At 43.5% G+C, this 22,688-nt stretch overlaps 1 protein-coding gene across 4 annotated transcripts; it reads left to right on the top strand.

Moving 5' to 3' along the window:
* The first annotated feature begins 8,804 nt into the window (after nt 1-8,804).
* Nucleotides 8,805-12,557, top strand: LOC115194219 (DNA damage-inducible transcript 4-like protein). Of its 4 annotated transcripts, none has more exons than XM_029753713.1 (3): nt 8,805-8,878; nt 9,900-10,023; nt 11,315-12,557. In XM_029753713.1, exons 2-3 carry the CDS (start codon nt 9,933-9,935, stop codon nt 11,803-11,805), a joined length of 582 nt encoding a protein of 193 aa, XP_029609573.1. In that variant the 5' UTR covers nt 8,805-8,878; nt 9,900-9,932; the 3' UTR covers nt 11,806-12,557. The 4 variants fall into 4 exon arrangements, with proteins under 4 accessions (XP_029609573.1, XP_029609571.1, XP_029609572.1 ...); XM_029753711.1 differs by having other exon boundaries at nt 8,878-8,899; XM_029753712.1 differs by lacking the exon at nt 8,805-8,878 and adding an exon at nt 9,080-9,250.
* Nucleotides 12,558-22,688: the final 10,131 nt, after the last annotated feature.

The following is a 22,688-nucleotide window of genomic DNA, read 5'->3' on the forward strand; positions in this document are numbered from 1 at the left end:
CACAGTCTGGACCACTTCCTGATCGCAGGCCATACCAAGTTTGCCCCCAACTGGTGCTTCAGCCTCATCAAGCAGCGCTTCAAAAAGACCAGAGTGAACACTTTGTCTGAGATTGCTGGTGTTGTTGTCACGCATATCGTAAGGAGAGGACCAAAATGCAGTAGGGAAGTGTATACTCATCTTCTTTATTACGGACAAGAAGGAAAAACCAAAATAAACACGTATACAAAAAACACAAAACGAACTAGACAGTCTTGTCAAGCACACACGGCAAAACAAGAAACAATCTCCCACAAACACTAAACCAAACACATACCCATATATATATGACTCTCAATCAGAGGCAACTAGAAAGCACCTGCCTCCAATTGAGAGTCCAACCCCAATTAACTAGACATAGATATACAACTAACCAGAAAGAACATAGAAATACTAACACAGAACATAACCCCAAAACCTGGAACTAACTAACCAAACACGCTACTAAATAAACCACCACCCCGAACCACATAAACAAAATACCCTCTGCCACGTCCTGACCAAACTACAATTACAAATAATCCCTAATACTGGTCAGGATGTGACATTACCCCCCCCCCCCCCCCCCCCCCCCCCCCAAAGGTGCATACCCCGGATGCACCTCCATGAAAAACATTAATCCCCCCCCCAAAAAAAATACAAAATAAAATAAAAAAATCCCCCTAAACAAAAAGGGAGGGAAGGGAGGGAGGCTGCCGTCACCGACGGCACTTGTGCTACACCCCCCTCCCCAACCCACCTAAACTGGAGGTGGTTCTGGCACCGGTCTTCTACCCTTTAGACTGTAGGGAGACTCGCTTGGTTCCGGACCGTAGGCAGACTCCTTCGGTTTCGAGCTGTAGGCAGACTCACAGTTCAAAGTTATATTTAACCTCACTCGGTTCCGGATCACAGACAGACTCACTCGGTTCCGGACTGTATGCAGACTCACTCGGTTCCGGACTGCACACTGTTGCCGGATACTCTGGACGGGACACTGTTGCCGGACCCTCTGGATGGGGCACTGTTGCCGGACCCTCTGGACGGGGCACTGTTGCCGGACCCTCTGGACGGGGCACTGTTGCCGGACCCTCTGGACGGGGCACTGTTGCCGGACCCTCTGGACGGGGCACTGTTGCCGGACCCTCTGGACGGGGCACTGTCTCTGGACTCTTGAGGCTGGGCTGACGAACTGGAAGCCTGATGCGTGGGGCTGGTAGAGGAGGTACCAGGCTGGAGACACGCACCTCAGGGCTAGTGCGGGGAGTGGGAACAGGATGAGTCGGACTGGGCTGACGCACTGGCAGCCTGATGCGTGGTACTGGTACTGGATGTGCCAGTCTGGGGACACGCACCTCAGGGCTAGTGCGGGGAGCGGGAACAGGCCAAGTCGGACTGGGCTGACGCACTGAAAGCCTGATGCGTGGTGCTGCTACTGGAAATGCCAGTTTAGGTACACGCACCTCAGGGCTAGCGCGAGGAGCAGGAACAGGCTGTACTGGACTGGGCTGACTCACTGGAAGCTTGATGCGTGGTGCTGGTACTGGACGTGCCAGACTAGGGGTTCGAACTTCCGGGTCAGCACGAGAGGCAGGAACTGGAAAAACTGGGCCATGACGGCGCACAGGCGGTCTTGAACGCACCTCCTGCACAACCCGTCCTGGCTGGATGGAACTAGCAGCCCTGTACGAGCGGGGTGCTAGTACAGGGCGAACTGGGCTGTGCAGGGGCCTGATGGTTGCCGTGCGTAGAGCGGGAGTAGGGTAGCCTGGTCCTAGGAGGCGTACCGGCGACCAGACGCGCTGTGCAGGCATCCTCCTACCAGGCTGGATGCCCACTCTAGCACGGCATCTGCGAGGGCCTGGAATAACTCGCACTGGACTGTGCGTGCGTATGGGCGAGATCGTGCGCACTTCTGCAAAACATGGCGCTCTCCACTCCATACGATCCTTCCTATAAGCATGGGTAGCTGGCTTAGGGCTCATCCTTGGCCCAGCCAAACTACCCGTGTGCCCCCCCCAAAAAAAATTATTGGGGATGCCTCTCGTGCTTTATCGGCGAGTATATAGCTTCGTACCGACGCCTCTCCGCCTTGGCTGCCTCGATTTCTTCCGGAGGGAGACGGTAGTCCCCAGCCTGGTGCCAAGGTCCAGCCCCGTCCAGAATTTCCTCCCAGGTCCATTTCTCCTGCTAGTCCATATATTTGTTCTTCTGCTCCTTACCCCGCTGCTTGGTCCTTGATTGGTGGGAGATTCTGTCACGCATATCGTAAGGAGAGGACCAAAATGCAGCAAGGAAGTGTATACTCATCTTCTTTATTAGGACAAAGAAGGAAAAACCAAAATAAACACGTATACCAAAAACACAAACGAACTAGACAGTCTTGTCAGGCACACACGGCAAAACAAGAAACAATCTCCCACAAACACTAAACCAAACACATACCCATATATAGGACTCTCAATCAGAGGCAACTAGAAAGCACCTGCCTCCAATTGAGAGTCCAACCCCAATTAACTAGACATAGATATACAACTAACGAGAAAAGAACATAGAAATACTAACACAGAACATAACCCCAAAACCCAGAAATAACTAACCAAACACCCTACTAAATAAACCACCACCCCGAACCAAATAAACAAAATACCCTCTGCCACGTCCTGACCAAACTACAACTACAAATAATCCCTAATACTGGTCAGGACGTGACAGTTGTGAAGGACAACACTGTGACAGGGGTCAACATCCCACAGCTGGTTGGACTGGAGGATGGTACGGTGCTGGTGGAAAGCCATAGCTGGCAACAACACCTTACTCCGTACTTCAGGCCGCTGCCACAGATCAAGCAGAACCAGCACTTCAGGTGAATATAATTTCCATTGCATTGTATGAGGTTATTCTTCTTATCTAAACTTGGGAGGTGAATAAATGTTATGCAAGGTTGTAATGTCTTCTCAATTTGTTTGTTATTTCCTGTTTTACAGCTTCGATGCTCTAGAGCCTGGTGTTGTTGTCGCCAAGGAACGTTCAGACTCAGTCAGGACCAGGTTTCAGCTGCTGCGCAACACTGACATCCTTCCTCCCATAGATGGTTTGCCTGTACAAGCACCACCTGGACTGGACACAGCTAGACAAACTTAGCTTTGAGAAAATCAGGGAGTTTTGCGACGAAGAGGCTGTGGACATCACATGCCCTGCACCAAAGTCAAGGGCAGGACAGAAACAAGCTCTCCGAATATAGATTCCCTTGTTCATTCGTGGTTTGGATGGGCCAGTTTATCACTGGGGGCGAGTTCCCAGTCATCAGCACTATCTGCAGTGCCTCTATTCACATGACTCTCTCCTAATACACACGCCATACGTTGCTGCTACAATTTCTTTTTATCCTGCTGCTCAGCCACTTTACCCCTGATTGTATGCATATAACTACCTCATCTATCACTAAAATCACTGATATCATTATTGATATTGTTCTTGTACATACTGTATATTATTTTGTTCTTTCTCTACTGGCATTGACACTTGTTATTTTTTCTTTATATTGACACTCTCTCTTTTTGATATTGCTACTATGCAAGTAACTATTTCGCTGTACCGTTTACACGTTCTGTAAAGACCCATCCACTTAGCAAGATTTGGCTGGGGGTTACAGCATTTATTTCACATGACCCATCAATTTAGACAAGCGTGTCTGGGTAAGCATCATCTAATATTTATAAAATATTTTTTATCTGGACACTTCCAGTATACATGGAATTTTTCCTTCTTGTAGGCTACTACTTTACCACTTTTAGTCTTAATCTTTACTACACTACTCTCTGTTTAGCACATGACCTCACATGTGAATCCTTAAAGAGATGGGTGGGGCTGGTTTAAGAGGGGGTGAATGATAATGAATGGGTGTAGACAAAGAAGAACTCTCCAGTAGGTGTACCAAAACATTCAAGGGCCATTTTCTCAAAAGTGTGGTTACAAGTTTATCAACTTTCAAAGCAAAATTGCTTTCCCATTGTTCCTCAAATGCAGTGTATGATATACCATTTTGTAGCTCTGTGTCTCTGCTTTTATCCAATGTAAAAAACACAATTTAAAATTTTGTTACATAAGATCGAATCAAGGCGGTCGGTCACAAATATTAACAACTTAACTTTTCAAGATGCTTTTGATAATAACGCCGCTGTCTGTGATGTGGTTGTTGTTTTTTTAGCATTTGCTGAAAATACTATTGACTTGAAGCTAATGCAACATGAAAAGGTTGTTTGTGATGAATTCTCCTCACAACACTTCAGGGAAATGCGGTTGTCAGGTGCTGTTCTAGTTTGCAGCTGGCAGATGGGCAATAGTCGGCTGCACTGGCAAACACACGTGACATTCTTATGGGTATCTTGTTCTATCCATGTGACAGTGGGAGCAAAGCAGAGAGCTCCCTGGTGAGCTGGATTCCATTACCCTCAGCTGTATGGAGGGAGGGTCATGCCTGCAGAGTCAGATTACATGGGGGAAATCAAATGGCTGTTGAGAGGGAATGATAATGGGTTCCCTGAGTGTGGCTGTTTGCTGCAGCTAGTGCTGAGCGATTAGTGCTTTTTGAGATCGGTTTCATGATTTTTTAAAGAAAATCACATTTTCGATTTCGGTTTTGATTATTATTATTTTTACATTAAAATGCACATTATGCAGGTTGAGTGCTGTAACAACACAGAATAAAACAATGAATAAAAGTCCCATGATGATAGAGACTGCCCATCACTGCTTATCACTTATTAATGATAATTTATTCACATTACTTTATAAAAATATTTCAGTTGTGTATATTACATTTATTTTATTTGATTACTTTATCATTTCATTTCAAGTCCTCATCTCTATAGAACTGTTACCTATACTGTCTGACAAAATAACTATTTTAGTACTTCTTCAAAGTAAATAAGGCATGACTGCTGAATACCAACTATCGATCACTTAGAAGATCATGTATTTTCAGGTAGAGATACCTCACGAAGCAACTGCTCTCTATCCCTCTCGATCGCGTGTTCTTCTGTCTCTTCTTTCCCTCTAAGTTTCTGCCCCATACAGACTGGACAAGTAGGTGCGCAATGGATTGTGATCATTGTAGTTAATTACCACGTTTTCTGCTCTAAACTATGAAGAATATTGGTCTGTTGGAAAGTACAACTCCCTACTACATCACACAGTTCGGACTTGATGTGATTTATCTCTAGTGAAACTGAGCATTAACCTCACAGAAAAATAAAGAGTAATGGAATTCAAATAATAGAAACGATGCTGATCAATTAGTTGTTTAAAAAAATGAAGAAAAACCAAAATGTTGGTTAATCGCTCAGCACTAAATGCAGGTACAGTGTTAAACATCAGTCTTCTACCTACCCTGTTATTAAACAATGCACACACATCTTCCAGTGCCTTTCCGTAAAATACCTGTACATGGTTCAGTGAACCACAAGTTTGTGATGAGTAACTTTGCCTGAGAACTTAAGACTGGTGATTGCCCCCTGAGCCGAGGCTTTAGCTCAGTGGGCTAACCTTGTGCCGTGCGGAACACCCAGGTTCAAGCCCAGTCTGTCACATTGGTTCCGTGACCTGCATGGGTCTCTGAGAAGGAGGATGGCAAAGGGGGGTGAAATGTAACTGAGGTGGTTTGGTGAGTCATGCTCACGTGATGAGTTAGCCGTGCTGGTGCCTGAGACATGAAGGCTAGTATAAGTTCCCCAAAGTAACACCAGGCTAGCTCAGTGGGCTAACATAGTTCGACCAGGTCGATCACATAGGCTTACACAACATACAAAAAAAACGATGATATGCACTTACCTTACTCACGTGGGAGGAGGCCCTTGATCGCTTCTATTACTCCTTTGACCAATTTCACCATGACTTCGGTGGGAGCTGCTCAGTGAGGCTCCCCAGATTGCATTTCCAGAGGCATCTGGAAGCAACACTCGCCATTCAGGATGACCAGGATGGCCTTGTTTCGAGAACATTGAATATTGTCTTTGATCAATTAGTACAAAAGCTAATTGAATATGGAACTGTTTTATTGTATAATCTGGTTAGTTTAGGCCGCAATACAGGAGGTCTGATGAAAAAATAATACACAAGTAGATGTGGTGGGATAAGTAAAATGTTATGCTCAGTTTTCAAAATTGCATTTAGGAGAGCTCCAAGCATGAAAGTAGGCCTACCCCAAGTGAAAAATTAAGTTTCAACCCATCCGGTCATGCAATCCATCCGGTCATGCATTTCTCATACATTTGTTGTAAGGAAAACTTCTGACGATTTTGCATCGCTATGTTTTAGACTGTATATCAAGTACAGTGCCTTCGGAAAGTATTCAGACCCCTTGACTTTTTCCACATTTTGTTCCGTTACAGCCTTATTCTATTTTTTTCCTCCGAAATCTACACACAATACCCCATAATGAAAAAGCAAAAGAGGGTTTTAGTCATTTTTGCAAATATATTATGAATAAAAAACAGATACAACTTATTTACATAAGTATTCAGACCTTTTGCTATAAGACTCGAAATTGAGCTCAGGTGCATCCTGTTTCCATTGATCATCCTTGAGATGTTTCTACAACTTGATTGGAGTCCACCTGTGGTAAATTCAATTGATTGGACATGAGTTGGAAAGGCACACCTGTCAGTAAAAGGCACATGACAGGCCGCTTGGAGTTTGCCAAAAGGCACCTAAAGACTCTCAGATCATGAGAAACAAGATACTCTGGTCTGATGAAACAAAGATTGAACTCTTTGGCCTAAATGCCAAGCGTCACGTCTGGAGGAAACCTGGCACCATCTCTACAGTGAAGCATGGTGGTGCCAGCATCATGCTGTGGGGATGCTTTTCAGTGGCAGGGACTGGTGAGACTAGTCAGGATCAAGGTGCATCCTGTTTCCATTGATCATCCTTGAAATGTTTCTGCACCTTGATTGGAGTCCACCTGTGGTACATTCAATTGATTGGACATGATTTGGAAAGGCACACACCTGTCTATATAAGGTCCCACAGTTGACAGTGCATGTCAGAGCAAAAAAACAAACCATGAGGTCGAAGGAATTGTCCGTAGAGCTCTGAGACAGGATTGTGATGAGGCAGAGGTCTGGGGAAGGGTACCAAAACAATTCTGCAGCATTAAAAGTCCTAAAGAACACAGTGGCCTCCATCATTCTTTAAAAAAAACTGCTCAGGACCTCATACTGGGGTGAAGGTTCACCTTCCAACAGGACAATGACCCTAAGCACACAGCCAAGACAAAGCAAGAGTGGCTTCGGGACAAGTCTCTGAATGTCCTTGAGTGGCCCAGCCAGAGCCCGGACTTGAACCAGATCGAACAGCTCTGGAGAGACCTGAAAATAGCTGTGCAGCGACACTCCCCATCCAACCTGACAGAGCTATGGGAAATATTTATGGTGGGAAAATGATTGACCGCTAGGTTTTATGGGTACACTTCAACCAAAGATTTTTATAACTTAACCAAGATACAAACGAGTCATAGTGGGCAGAACAAGCAAGGAGGTGGACAGAGCCAAGCATGCGCTAGAGATATCCTATTGGGGCGTTCTAGTATGAATCTGCATATTTCCGTTACGGAACTCCTACTCTGTGAGGTGCGCATGTGCAATAACTCAATTTGCTTTTGCGCTCCTTCTAAACAGCGTGATTTTTAAAAACATTTGAAAAGGGTAAAGTCTACAAAGGTTAGTCCACTCTGTTCATAACAAATTCTAGTTTGGGAACAGAAAACTATTGAGCTCAAATGTTTAATCGATGAGAAAATGTGCAGCATATCAGCCAAAATCCATCTCGTTCCATCTTCTCCCACTGCGCGCCAGTGGGCTTCCTCTCACGACCATATATGGTAGTGAGTGGAAACGCCAACGGGATACTTCACATTTATACATCCAGTGAAATATCTGTTTTATTGTTCCATCTGTGCCTCTACTGTGGGGCTCTAGGGTGCTGCCCATGCAAAAATGACCTTTTGGCCACTTGAGGCCTCTATCTTCCTCTATGATATGCACGCATCTCATTAAATTCTGAACAGTGAAGTACAAGAAGCGTCTTTCTTTTTCCCAACGCAGTTAAGCCAAAACCACGCCCCGTTATTCAGAATAACGGGGCGTTCTACAACTCTTTGAGGTCTCTCCAAGTCCGGAAGTGAATATCACGTAGCACAAAATTTCAGTCACTGATTAATAACATTTGCCCTTGTATTTCAAGATTGAAAAATATAATAACAATGTTGTGGACCGAGCTAGCCATTAACGTCCCTTAACGCTCAAAGACGGATTCAATGGCTGTAGCATAGCGTATTCGACTGAATGATTAGCTGATAAATATTTGAGAAATTATGAATAATAAGCATATGCTTTTACCTGATAATAGACTACTGATGATAATATAACAACTTAAAATACTGAGCTAGTAACGTTAAGTGGCCTAGGTTAACTTAGCTGACCTTCAATTGAGGGAATTCAGCAGAGTTATCTGAGACATTTTTACAACTCATTGAAACTCTGAAAATAAATACATGGGCAAATGTTACCAAACATAATAATAATAGGCCTGCATTATGGTAGGCAGCTAATTGTTAAATTACACTTTCCATCCCTACCTTGAAAGGTCACTGTCTCTGCGCTGATCGCCTGTGATTGAGACAACGCTAGCTAGCCAATGGGAGCGTAGTAGAACGCCCCTCTGAATAACGGGGCGTGGTTTTGGCTTAACCGAGTTGGGGAAAAGACAGATGCGTACAAGAAAGCCATACGTTTAGGAGACTACCTGTTGAATATGGCACTTTGATTACTAGCACTTTTTGACAGAAGAATTATCGCACGTGAGTGATTGAAAAATGCAGGTAGCAACAAATTAATGTTCCTTGATTATTGGTTGACGCAATTTATTCCGTGGCCAATCATGTGCCTCGGGGCAGACGTTTTCTGAGAGCCCTGGAAAGCGCAAGGTGTGTTGCTTGAACGCGTGATTAACTTCAGCAATTTCCAGAACGATAAACTGATTCCGATTGGACAAAGCAGCGTGAGCTGTTAGGAGAAAAGTATAAATACCCCCAACGCGTTGCTCTAGCTGTAGGCAGTGTTAATGTTTGTGGGGGGTGTGTTTGTATCCTTTGTATGTGGGGAAAGTATTTATAAGAAATCAGTTATAAAAATATATTTAATTTATTTTTACGAAACATAGCTATATCAAGGTAAGCTATTTTATTCTATACTTGTTGAGTGTTGTGACGCTGCAAGCAAACGCTTTGTGTCATTATTAGGACTAACCAAAAAATGTTATACAGAAGTTTTTGAAACATATATTTAGGGCTTGTACATAAATGTACTCTATCTACTCCGATTTCAAAGCACTCGTCAGTGTGCCAGAGCGCAGAATTTACGAACACCTCTGCAAAAAAAAGCGTAATTAAATTGTCAGCAGCGCAGTTAGTCACCAACGCTCTGGATAACTTGAACATAACCAGTTCTGCTAGAGCGACTAAAATGGTCAGAGGTGTTCTCTCATTTCTGGCAGTAGCTAGCCAATGTTAGCCAGTTAGCTTGGGTGCTTGGCTGCCGTTTGAGGTCAGAACGCTCGGATCAACCCTACTCCTCGGCCAGAGCGTCCACTGTGAAACGCTCTGAATTTGTAAGAGCGCACTCTGGCACTCCAGATTGAATTTACGAACACCCCTAGCAACAGTAACTAGATGCAAATTGGCTTACTTAGAACATTTTTATAAGCTTTGTGTTGATGACAAGTTGGCGAATGCTTGCTAGCTATCAAAGTGTAGGCTATGCGAAGTTGGCTTGTGAATTAATGCGCAAATCTAAAAAAAAAGCGAACTTTTATTTTTACAGCCCTTTTTAAAAAGGAACAAAAGGATTCTCGCCATGGTTGCTACAAGCAAACTGAAGAGTAAAAACCCGGAATGCACATCAGAATTGATTGGCCGTAGATGCGACCAGGCTTGTATTGAAAATGGTAAGCGTTTTGAGCTCTTTCTCATACAATGTATACGTGCATGTGGGCATATTGCAACTGGGCGTTTCTAAATTCTCCAATCCATTCATTCAGCGCTTGTTTACTCCAACATTGGTGCGTAGTTGCAGGGAAGAATGGAAAGGGTGGGAGGAAGGGGATGGTGAAGTCAAAAGATGAAGTCATCTTTTATCATATGCTCTATGCTAGCCTACAGGACTCCGTTTCTTCAAATAAAGTTGTTGGCATGTATCAATGTGAGATTTGAATGCACACAGACTGCATAATGACTGTCGATGTTGTACTGTAGTTAAAATTCTAACTTCTATGAAACATCGAAATCGAATTGTCCCATACCTCACCTGACAATTACAAAGATTGAGTGCAGACAAGATGTTAACGACAGTCCATGCATCATGACTCTGGCTCAAGTCTAATTTCCTTCTCACTGACCTGAGGACTGGATAGGTGAAAGCCAATAAGCATTATGGTGGTTAGGCGATCAGTGGATTCGGGCAGTGAAGAGGACATGACACTTTGGGGGGCCTTTGTGCCACAAGACTGTCATCGACTGACTGATTGCTATAACATGTGGTTAGCTGATAGGTCAACTGCCTATCCTGGTGTTAAGACCTGGCGATGTCTAAGCAGTGGAACACAACCTTTTGTTGCATATTTTAGATTTTTTTCATACTGAATGCAGCCCTGGTGACTCCAATGTATGGAAATCAAATTGTGACACCATTAATATATAATTTCCCCCTCAAATTGGTCCATATTATCAGGCTGGTCTTTGAGCAATAAGAATGATCATCTCTAGCCCAACTGATTCAGCATTGTGGTTATAAATAAATGGTCAGACTCATGGGGTTGGCCATCTCTCTTTGTGCTAATCATTAGCTATATCACTGTCCCAAACTTTCAGTCATGGGGAAACGGTCTATGCCCCTTCACTTACACAATTGAACGAACTGCTACTGTTGCACAAATGATATAAGAACGCCACTTACTCAAGAAACCGTATACAAACACCAGTACCTGGTTTCATATCCATATTGAAATCAAGAGATGTATAAAGGAGAAATAAACCAGCTTACTGCTGTGCAATGTCAGTGGGAATTTCCAATCATCAAATTTCTCATGGTTTATTATTGACTGGGTCAAATTGGCCTGTCTCCCCCCTCAAGTTACACGCCTGACTTTATCAAATGTTCTTGTATTTGACAATCCCATAGTATGCACTTTTGCTTTGTCTTTAAAACAGCACTCAACTACTGTCTTTGTCTTCCGTCAGAGCTGGATTTCTGGGACCACTGTTTGCCTGAGCCCCACCTGAACGTGGAGTTGTCTGAGGACAGGACGTGTCAGCAGTTGGCCAAGATGTTTGAGAACTGCTTGTCACGGGCCAAGAAGACCACGATGCGTTGCTCTAAGGTGCTGGTCCCTGAGAAGCTGACTCTGAGGATAGCGCGCGACGTCCTGCGCCTGTCGTCGGGCGAGCCGTGCGGCCTACGAGGCTGCGTACTCTACGTGCACCTGGAGCAGGAACAGTGCTGTAAGCAGCTGGAGCGCATCGTGTACAACGCGGACGTGGTGCCCACCTTTGAGCTGACGCTGGTGTTCAAGCAGGACTGTAGCGCCTGGCCCAGTCTCAGGGACTTCCTGCACATCGGTGCCTGTTTCACTCCAGGCTTCAGGCATGTGCTCAAACTCAGCCCTGGCTTCCGGCTCATCAAGAAGAAGCTCTACTCCTCCTTGGCTGGTACCGTGGTAGAAGATTACTGAGAAGGGGGAATTGAGGAAGGTGGGTCACCATGGTTCAGTCGGCTGTCCTTGGTGGCATGTACAGTGCTTTTCTACACTTGAGTATCTGAATGTTAAGATCACTCCTAGGGGGGTCTTATTTTCTACATGTTTTTGAATGAATAGTTTGTACAACACTACTCGTTCACATGACAAAGGTTGTTGTCCAGCTTGTCTGTTCCAACGTCCAGGATTCTACAACTGATTATTCAAAATGGACGGACAATGCTTGGTTACTGTAATGGGTTGTCTAATGCCTAAACAAGATTAGCATAACTTTTGACTTCACAATATTTGAACATACTTTGGCAATCTGTTTTTTCAGATTTGTCCACTGCTGTGCAGCAAAGTAAACCCACCTATAGGCTATAGGAACAGGACTTGGAAAAGTTCAGGGGGCCATAATGTAGGTGTTCAATGCTGAATTGAGGGTATGTGAAGGGTATGGGATTGTTAGCGAGCCATTGAATGTTTGTCCTTGTGAACATGCTGCTCATTGATGGGCTCCAACCTTGATGGATGCCTTAAACTGCCATTTAGATAATGTTGAAGAAAAAACTAAATGTTTTTTTTTCTTGCACTTGTTAGATCTTAGCTCCATGGGGGTTCTTCAGGGCTTGTTCTTTTTGTACCTTTCTCAATTGATGGCTGTTTAAGCAACAGGATTTGTTTTGTTGAGATTCCTGTTAAAGGCAATCTTGTCTTTTTGACAATAAAACTTTTTAAACCTACCTTGAGTCACTTGTCAAGTGTTAATGTGTTTAATCTGTTCAGATGCACTACACTCCTGAACTTGGTTGCCATTTTTAAATTTCCTAAAACTTATTAAATTATCATTTTTGTACAGGAGATGTTGGATAATCTGTCACCAAGCCAGCTATGCTGCATGTTCTGGTGCCATGAATGAGACTGGGGTAGTTCTTACTAACAAAGACGTAAACAACTTTGTGCTCAAAAGTAAAGAGAAATAAGCTTGTGTGTAGAACATTCATGGGATCTTTCAGCTCATGAAACATGGTGCCAAAACCATACATGTTGCATTTATATTTCTCTTCAGTATGTCATTTTTCCCCACTACAGTACTAAACATATTGCAAAGGTATAGCAGTTGGAGTACCTTATGATCAAATTGTTATTTGTGACCTGTAATGTTGAGACAAATTATACATTGGGCAACACGTACCCCTAACATAATCCCAACCTACAGAACTTGGTTCGAAGTAGAAATCTTGTCATCAAAAGCTTAACATCTTTTGTGCCATGCAGTGTGAAGTTTATTTTTTTTCAGTGTATTATATAAATGAGAGGACCACTTACACCATGCATCAGGCCTTCCACTCAATGCAATGAAAGTGTGCACACTAAACACAAAGCAATAGGGTTACACACTTGCAATGTGTCTATGGGATGATTAACCCATATACAGTAGTTGCTGGCTACTAACTGTCCTTTACATGCTTATGTCACGACTTGTCAGCCATCCATAGGCTAGTGATTGCTTGGATGACTTTGACTCCATTAATTAACTGAATGTTACACTAAGTGTCTAGTGTTGTGTAAGGAACTGGTCGTTAAACGTGTTGTGATTCCCTCATGAGTCAACAGGAATCATCAGCTGTAAGTATCTACATGAGCCTACATTGTACAGAACCAGGCACTCCCAGGCCACTACAGTGGTGCAAACATCTCATCAAAGATACATTTCCTAGATGAAACTTCAGCTATCAAGGCCAAATCCTGTATATACAGTTGAAGTTGGAAGTTTACACACCTTAGCCAAATACATTTAAACTCAGTTTCACAATTCCTGACATTTAATCCTCTTTAAAAATTCCCTGTCTTAGGTCAGTTAGGATCATTTTATTTTAAGAATGTGAAATGTCAGAATAGAGTGAATTTGGCTTTTATTTCTTTCATCACATTCCCAGTGCGTCAGAAGTTTACATGCACTCAATTAGTATTTGGTAGCATTACCTTTAAATTGTTTAACTTGGGTCAAACGTTTCGGGTAGCCTTCCACAAGCTTCCCACAATAAGTTGGGTGAATGTTGGCCCATTCCTCCTGACAGAACTGGTGTAACTGAGTCAGGTTTGTAGGCCTCCTTGCTCACACACATTTTTTCAGTTCTGCCCACAGATTTTCTATAGGATTGAGGTCAGGTCTTCGTGATGGCCACTGCAATACCTTGACTTTTTTTGTTCTTAAGCCATTTCGCCACAACTTTGGAAGTATACTTGGGGTCATTGTCCATTTGGAAGGCCCATTTGCGACCAGGCTTTAACTTCCTGACTGATGTCTTGAGATGTTGCTTCAATATATCCACATTTTCCTGCCTCATGATGCCATCTATTTTGTGAAGTGCACCAGTCACTCCTGCAGCAAAGCACCCCACAACATGATTCTGCCACCCCCGTGCTTCACGGTTGGGATGGTGTTCTTTGGCTTGCAAGCCTCCCCCTTTTTCCTCCAAACATAACGATGGTCATTATGGCCAAACAGTTCTATTTTTGTTTCATCAGACCAGAGGACATTTCTCCAAAAAGTACGGTCTTTGTCCAAATGTTCAGTTGCAAACCGTAGTCTAGCTTTTTTATGGAGCTTTTGGAGCAGTGGCTTCTTCCTTCCTGAGCGGGCTTTCAGGTTATGTGGGGCGGCAGGTAGCCTAGTGGTTAGAGCGTTGGACTAGTAACCGAAAGTTTGCAAGATCGAATCCCCGAGCTGACAAGGTAAAAATCTGTTGTTCTGCCCCTGAACAAGGCACCCACTGTTCCTAGGCTATCATTGAAAATAAGAATTTGTTCTTAACTGAATTGCCTAGTTAAATAAAGGTTAAAAAATATATATATATTCAATTGTGATATAGGACCCGTTTACTGTGGATATAGATACTTTTGTACCTGTTTCCTCCAGCATCTTCACAAGGTCATTTGCTGTTGTTCTGGGATTGATTTGCACTTTTCGCACCAAATATGTTCATCTCTAGGAGACAGAACACGTCTCCTTCCTGAGCAGTATGACGGCGCTGTGGTCCCATGGTGTTTATACTTGCATACTATTGTTTGTACAGATGAACGTGGTACCTTCATTCGTTTGGAAATTGCTCCCATGGATGATCCAGACTTGTGGAGGTCTACAATTTTATTTCTGAGGTCTTGGCTGATTTCTTTTGATTTCCCCATGCTGTCAAGCAAAGAGGCACTGAGTTTGAAGGTAGGCCTTGAAATACATCCACAGGTAAACCTCCAATATACTCCAATGATGTCAATTAGCCTATCAGAAGCTTCTAAAGCCATGACATCATTTTCTGGAATTTTCCAAGCTGTTTAAAGACATAGTCAACTTAGTGTATGTAAACTTCTGACCCACTGGAATTGTGATACAGTGACTTATAAGTGAAATAATCTGTCTGTAAACAATTGTTGGAAAAATGTGTCATGCACAAAGTAGATGTCCTAACCGACTTGCCAAAACTATAGTTTGTTAACAAGAAGATTGTGGATTGGCTGAAAAACGAGTTTTAATGACTCCAACCTAAGTGTATGTAAACTTCCGACTTCAACTGTACAGTAATTCTATATCACTTGATATGTACACACGCAGTCTCTGCTTGGATCAGTCCATTGACTGGATCTTACAATTCCTTTTTTTTTTACCTTTAAGTACGCAAGTCAGTTAAGAACAAATTGTTATTTACAATGTCGGCCTACAATAAGTACAGTGCCTTCGGAAAGTATTCAGACCCTTTTTCCATATTTTGTTACACTACTGCCTTATTCTAAAATAGATTAAATCGTTTTTTTAGCATAATAAAGTAGCATAATAAAAAAAATCCCCATCAAAATCCTTCAATTTTAGCTGTGAACAAAGGAAGATGTGTCTGTCTGGGTTCCGCATTAAAAAGCTTTTGGTGCTCACTGCTCGCAAATTGCCCAATGGCACGGTAAAGAACTATTCTCTACCGGTGGTGCTGACACTCCTCTTTTTCCTGAGTGATCATCAGGCTCTCACCCTGTTAGGCAGCTCGATGTGCACTAGTACAGTTGCCAATACCTCCTCCATCACAATCAGGCCCAATCACTGTTCAGTCCTTCACTCAGTCTTGTACAGCTGCTGTTGGGATTTACAAAAAAAGGACAGCCCAGTATCCCAAAAACGTTTATGTTTATCCCAATGTGAATTATTTTTGCAGTCTCACTCTGTGTGTGTCTCAGCGTGTGCTTGCCTCTGTATGCATCTGTGCCTTTGTAAGTGTACGTGTGCGCGTGCGAGTGCGCATGCATGCACAGCAGCTGCTCCCTGACCCTGGTGCTGAGGACTGTCTGCTGAACCAGTGAAATGTCTGCCAGAGCTGGTCCTCACACAGGAGAGCAAGATCACGCTCACTCTTTCCTCTCAAAGGCCCAATGCACTACGCAGGCCAAAAACACACCACTAAACTACCCACGGGCCAAAAACACTCTACTAAACTCACTACACACAACCACACAGTCCAAAACACACAACCTGTAACGCTCATTGTAAGGAGTAGACCAAGGTGCAGCATGTTGAGTGCTCATGATATATATTTATTATACTCAGAACACTATACAAAAACAATAAACGTCACGTTCTGCAGGCTTTACAGAGCAATACAAAAACAAGATCCCACAACACCAGGTGGAAAAAAAACGACTTAAGTATGATCTAAATAAACTTCAGTTAGTGCTAAACACGGCTGCTAGAATCTTGACTAGAACCAAAAAATGTGATCATATTACTCCTGTGCTAGCCTCCCTACACTGGCTTCCTGTTAAGGCAAGGGCTGATTTCAAGGTTTTACTGCTAACCTACAAAGCATTACATGGGCTTGCTCCTACCTATCTTTCCGATTTGGTCCTGCCGTACATACCTACACGTACGCTACGGTCACAAGACGCAGGCCTCCTAATTGTCCCTAGAATTTCTAAGCAAACAGCTGGAGGCAGGGCTTTCTCCTATAGAGCTCCATTTTTATGGAATAGTCTGCCTACCCATGTGAGAGACGTAGACTCAGTCTCAACCTTTAAGTCTTTACTGAAGACTCATCTCTTCAGTAGGTCCTATGACTAAGTGTAGTCTGGCCCAGGGGTGTGAAGGTGAACGGAAAGGCTGGAGCAACGATCCGCCCTTGCTGTCTCTGCCTGGCCGGTTCCCCTCTTTCCACTGGGATTCTCTGCCTCTACCCCTTTTACGGGGGCTGAGTCACTGGCTTACTGGTGTTCTTCCATGCCGTCCCTGGGAGGGGTGCGTCACTTGAGTGGGTTGAGTGACTGACGTGGTCTTCCTGTCTGGGTTGGCGCCCCCCCTTGGGTTGTGCCGTGGCGGAGATCTTTGTGGGCTATACTCGGCCTTGTCCCGGGATGGTATGTTGGTGGTTGGAGATATCCCTCCAGTGGTGTGGAGGCTGTGCTTTGGCAAAGTGGGTGGGGTTATATCCTACCTGTTTGTCCCTGTCCGGGGGTTTCATCGGATGGGGCCACAGTGTCTCCTGACCCCTCCTGTCTCAGCCTCCAGTATTTATGCTGTAGTAGTTTATGTGTCGGGGGGCTAGGGTCAGTCTGTCACATCTGGAGTATTTCTCTTGTTTTTCCGGTGTCCTGTGTGAATTTAAATATGCTCTCTCTAATTCTCTCTTTCTCTCTTTCTTTCTTTCTCTCTCTCGGAGGACCTGAGCTCTAGGACCATGCCTCAGGACTACCTGGCTTGATGACTCCTTGCTGTCCCCAGTTCACCTGGCCGTGCTGCTGCTCCAGTTCCAACTGTTCTGCCTGCAGCTATGGAACCCTAACCTGTTCACCGGACGTGCTACCTGTCCCAGACTTGCTGTCCCAGACCTGCTGGAACCCTGAACTGTTCACCGGACGTGCTACCTGTCCCAGACCTGCTGTTTTCAACTCTCTAGAGACAGCAGGAGTGGTAGAGATACTTTCAAAGATCGGCTATGAAAAAGCCAACTAACACTTTTGTGTTACTGACTTGTTGCACCCTTGACAACTACTATGATTATTATTATTTGACCATGCTGGTCATTTATGAACATTTGAACATCTTGGCCATGTGCTGTTATAATCTCTACCCGGCACAGCCAGAAGAGGACTGGCCACCCCTCATAGCCTGGTTCCTCTCTAGGTTTCTTCCTAGGTTTTGGCCTTTCTAGGGAGTTTTTCCTAGCCACCGTGCTTCTACACCTGCATTGCTTGCTGTTTGGGGTTTTAGGCTGGGTTTCTGTACAGCACTTTGAGATATCAGCTGATGTAAGAAGGGCTATATAAATACATTTGATTTGATTTGATTTGATCTCCAATTAGAGACAACAAGGACCAGCTGCCTCTAATTGGAGATCATCCCAAACAAAACCAACGTAGAAATACAAAACTAGAACATGAACATAGAAATACAAAACATAGAAAAACACCCCCTGTCACGCCCTGACCTACTCTACCATAGAAAATAACATCTTACTATGGTCAGGACGTGACACAACCACACACTCCAAAACACACAATCACACAGTCCAAAACACACAACCACACACTCCAAAACACACAACCACACAGTCCAAAACACACAACCACACAGTCCAAAACACACAACCACGCTGTCCAAAACACACAACTACACAGCCCCAAACACTATACACAGCTCACAACACACAACCCCAAACACCCTACAACACCTCAGCTTCAAAGCAGTTCAGAATACCGCCTCTCCAGATTAATGATAGAACATGGAGTTAAACAATTGCCTATTGCGCTGGTATGTGTTACTGTCTGAAATTGTACAGAGTTGTAAGTTATTTCTAATCAGCTGTTTCATTCGATATGACAGAAATGCACCAACTAGACTGCAAACTATCTAGTTTTAAGTTTATTTGCCATATGTAAATGTAAATACTTCATAACTCTTACTCAATCTAATGAATGTACTTTCTAGACAGTAAGGTTTACTGTCAGTTCATCAACATACCACACCACCAATATAAGGGAACCTAAACCTTTAAACAACAACCATTTGTGGCAAATACAGTCTAAATTTCTCACAATGTCAGACATATTAAGTTTCAAGTACAATAATTAGAGGAGCAGCATGTTTACAACATAAGCAGAGGCTGAATTATATTTCAAACCTCTCTGAGATCAGTGCCTAAGAGAGATTTGTTTTGATTCAGTCTGTGTAGATTTTGACTTTTTTTCTCCAGATAATGCATTCTCCGTAGCACAAAAAAAGGTTTTGTCAACCAAGTATTAATAAACCAATATTTGAGGTACTTTTCCCACTTCTGAGGCCTTGGCTAACCAACTTTGACTATACAGTATGCCTACTCACCCTTCTAAATGTTACTTCCCCCAATAGGCCCATAGGTGCACTTGCCAACTAAATTGGAATTACATCTGGTGATGTTGATCGTTCTTCATTGGGGAGAGGGGGGGGTGGTCTTGGCTTGGACATTGACACCCGGTTATGTAGCCTGTATTGGCCAATCGCTGACCTTTTGCAGAAAGTACTGATCCGAATATGTACGAGTTAACCTAATTAATCCATCCTTACAATAAGCCGTTGCCTTGGGACCATTTGTTTTTCTGACACATCCCAAGGGGGGCGTTGTCTCTCTGTTGACCTTTTCTGGAATGCTGAAAGTAGGCCGCCCTTCGACCCAAAGTCACCTCGGCGAGGATGATCCCTGCCAACGCAGCGCCACTGTATGCCACTGCTGCCAAGACCCAAGTGCATCAAAATAAGTTGCATCTAAAAATAACCAAACTCCTACGCACATTCATACAAAACATTAGCAGTGTGTCCTTGTACATTTCCATTATGTAGAATGTTTCTAAGTATTCTACGACGTGTCTACTAAGTGAACATGATGATTACCTTTGAGCTTTCAACAGATACATGTTTACTTCCCTTCAGGAAAGCACGATATACCACATATATGAGATTCAAGTGGTAACGCAATATACTTAAAGGGATAGTTGCCTTGTTAGAGGCATGATACAACTAACACCAAGATTTTACCCTGTAAAGGACACCTGCATATCCTTGACTGCATTACTTGAATGCATTTCCTCATATTCTGGATAGTAGAACATTTTAACCCTCTTGTGCAGGCACACCTTCCCATTCTCCTTAATGCTAGACTGCTATTTATCACACATTTTCTAAGTCTGGCCTTTGTAACCTTCAGACAGTTTAACATTTTCCAAAAGCACCAAAATAGATTAAGAGCTTGGCACGTGTTCAAAGTCACATCTCCCTGCTGGGAAGCCATTCAATTGGGCCCGTTGTCAAGAGACTGGTGATAGAATGAGAGTGCACTTATGCACTAGTTCTCTTTCTCTGTTCTATTGATTTGCTCTTTCGATTGAAGATGTTAGTTGCGTAAGTGCCTCTGAACTGGGTCATGCCCATTGCAACTACACAGGCCCCCTAAGTTTTATCGATTTGTAAGGTCCTCATTTAGAAAGATATTGTATTTAAAGATATCAAATTTGACCATGACTTCAAAAATGTTTTGCATGTCATGCACTGCATGACGCCTCTGGCTCTGAACCTATAACTTTCCTGAAATGCCTAACGTCTGTGTGTTGCGCTTGGAGGTCACAAGGTCAATTATACAGCAAAATGTAACTCCAAGTCCACCATTCCGAAGTAATTGAGTGCTGATATCTATTGGTTGCGTTAAAGGCATTATTGCCACTAAGCAGCAAGAGAAGACATTTTACATTTGCACTAAATATATAAAAGTATGTGGACAACCCTTCAAATTAGTGGATTCGGCTATTTCAGCCACACCTGTTGCTGACAGGTACAGTTGAAGACGGACGTTTACATACACCTCAGCCAAATACATTTAAGCTCAGTTTTTCACAATTCCTGACATTTAATCCTTGTAAAAATTCCCTGTCTTAGGTCAGTTAGGATCACCACTTTCTTTTAAGAATGTGAAATGTCAGAATAATAGCAGAGAGAATGATTTATTTCAGCTTTTCACACACTCAATTAGTATTTGGTAGCATTGCTTTTAAATTGTTTAACTTGGGTCAAACATTTCAGGTAGCCTTCCACAAGCTTCCCACAATAAATTGGGTGAATTGTGGCCTATTCCTCCTGACAGAGCTGGTGTAACTGGGTCAAGTTTGTAGGCCTCCTTGCTCGCACACGCCTTTTCTGTTCCGCCCACAAATTTTCTACGGGATTGAGGTCAGGGCTTTGTGATGGCCACTCCAATACCTTGACGTTGTTGTCCTTAAGCCATTTTGCATCAACTTTGGAAGTATGCTTGGGGTCATTGTCCACTTGGAAGACCCATTTGCGACCAAGCTTTAACTTCCTGACTGATGTCTTGAGATGTTGCTTCAATATATCCACATAATTTTCCTTCCTCATGAAACCATTTATTTTGTGAAGTGCACCAGTCCCTCCTGCAGCAAAGCATCCACACAACATGATGCTGCCACCCCCATGCTTCAAGATTGGGATGGTGTTCTTCGGCTTGCAAGCGTCCCCCTTTTTCCTCCAAACATAACGATGGTCATTATGGCCAAACAGTTCTATTTTTGTTTCATCAGACCAGAGGACATTTCTCCAAAAAGTACGATCTTTGTCCCCATGTACAGTTGTCTGGCTTTTTTTATGGCGGTTTTGGAGCAGTGGCTTCTTCCTTGCTGACCGGTCGTTCAGGTTATGTCGATATAGGACAAATTTTACTGTGAATATAGATACTTTTGCTCCTGTTTCCTCCAGCATCTTCACAAGATCCTTTGCTGTTGTTTTAGGATTGATTTGCACTTTTCGCACCAAGTACGTTCATCTCTAGGAGACAGAACATGTCTCCTTCCTGAGCGGTATGATGGCTGCGTGGTCCCATGGTGTTTATACTTGCGTACTATTGTTTGTACAGATGAACGTGGTTCCTTCAGGCGTTTGGAAATTGCTCCCAAGGATGAACCAGACTTGTGGAGGTCTACAATTTTATTTCTGGTCTTGGCTGATTTCTTTTGATTTCCCCATGATGTCAAGCAAAGAGGCAGTGAGTTTGAAGGTAGGCCTTGAAATACATCCACAGGTACACCTCCAATTGACTCAAATGATGTCAATCAGTCCGATGGACAAATCTACATTTGATGGATTCCAGAAGAACGCTACCTGCCCCAATGCATAGTGCCAACTGTAAAGTTTGGTGGAGGAGGAATAATGATATGGGGCTGTTTTTCATGGTTCGGACTAGGCCCCTTAGCTCCAGTGAAGGGAAATCTTAACGCTACAGTATACAATGACATTCTAGATGATTCTATGCTTCCAACTTTGTGGCAACAGTTTGTGGAAGGCCCTTTCCTGATTCAGCATGACAATGCCCCCTTGCACAAAGCGAGGTCCATACAGAAATGGTTTGTTGGTGTGGAAGTTTGGTGGTTGGTGTGGAAGAACTTGACTGGCCTGAACAGAGCCCTGACCTCAACTCCATCGAACACCTTTAGGATGAATTGGAACGCTGACTGTGAGCCAGGCCTATTCGCCCAACATCAGTACCCAGCCTCACTAATGCTCTTGTGGCTGAATGTAACCAAGTCCCCTCAGCAATGTTCCAACATCTAGTGGAAAGCCTTCCCAGAGGAGTGGAGGCTGTAGTAGCAGCAAAGGGGGGACCAACTCCATTTTAATGCCCATGATTTTGGAATGAGATGTGCGACAAGCAGGTCTCCACATACTTTTGGTCATGTAGTGTACATTTTTGTCATTTAGCAGACTCTCTTATCCAGAGCGACTTACAATTACTTCATTTGTCTTAAGATAGCCAGGTGAAACAATAACACATCACAATCGTATCAAATCAATTTCAGACATT

Source organism: Salmo trutta, chromosome 5 (genome assembly GCF_901001165.1).
Source record: "Salmo trutta chromosome 5, fSalTru1.1, whole genome shotgun sequence".
NCBI classification, from domain to species: Eukaryota; Metazoa; Chordata; class Actinopteri; order Salmoniformes; family Salmonidae; genus Salmo; species Salmo trutta.

Excerpts from the sequence above, each read along its gene's own strand:
- LOC115194219 (XM_029753711.1), top strand. Across the intron at positions 10,024-11,314 it reads CCAGGCTTGTATTGAAAATG|AGCTGGATTTCTGGGACCAC; the intron begins GTAAGCGTTTTG and ends GTCTTCCGTCAG.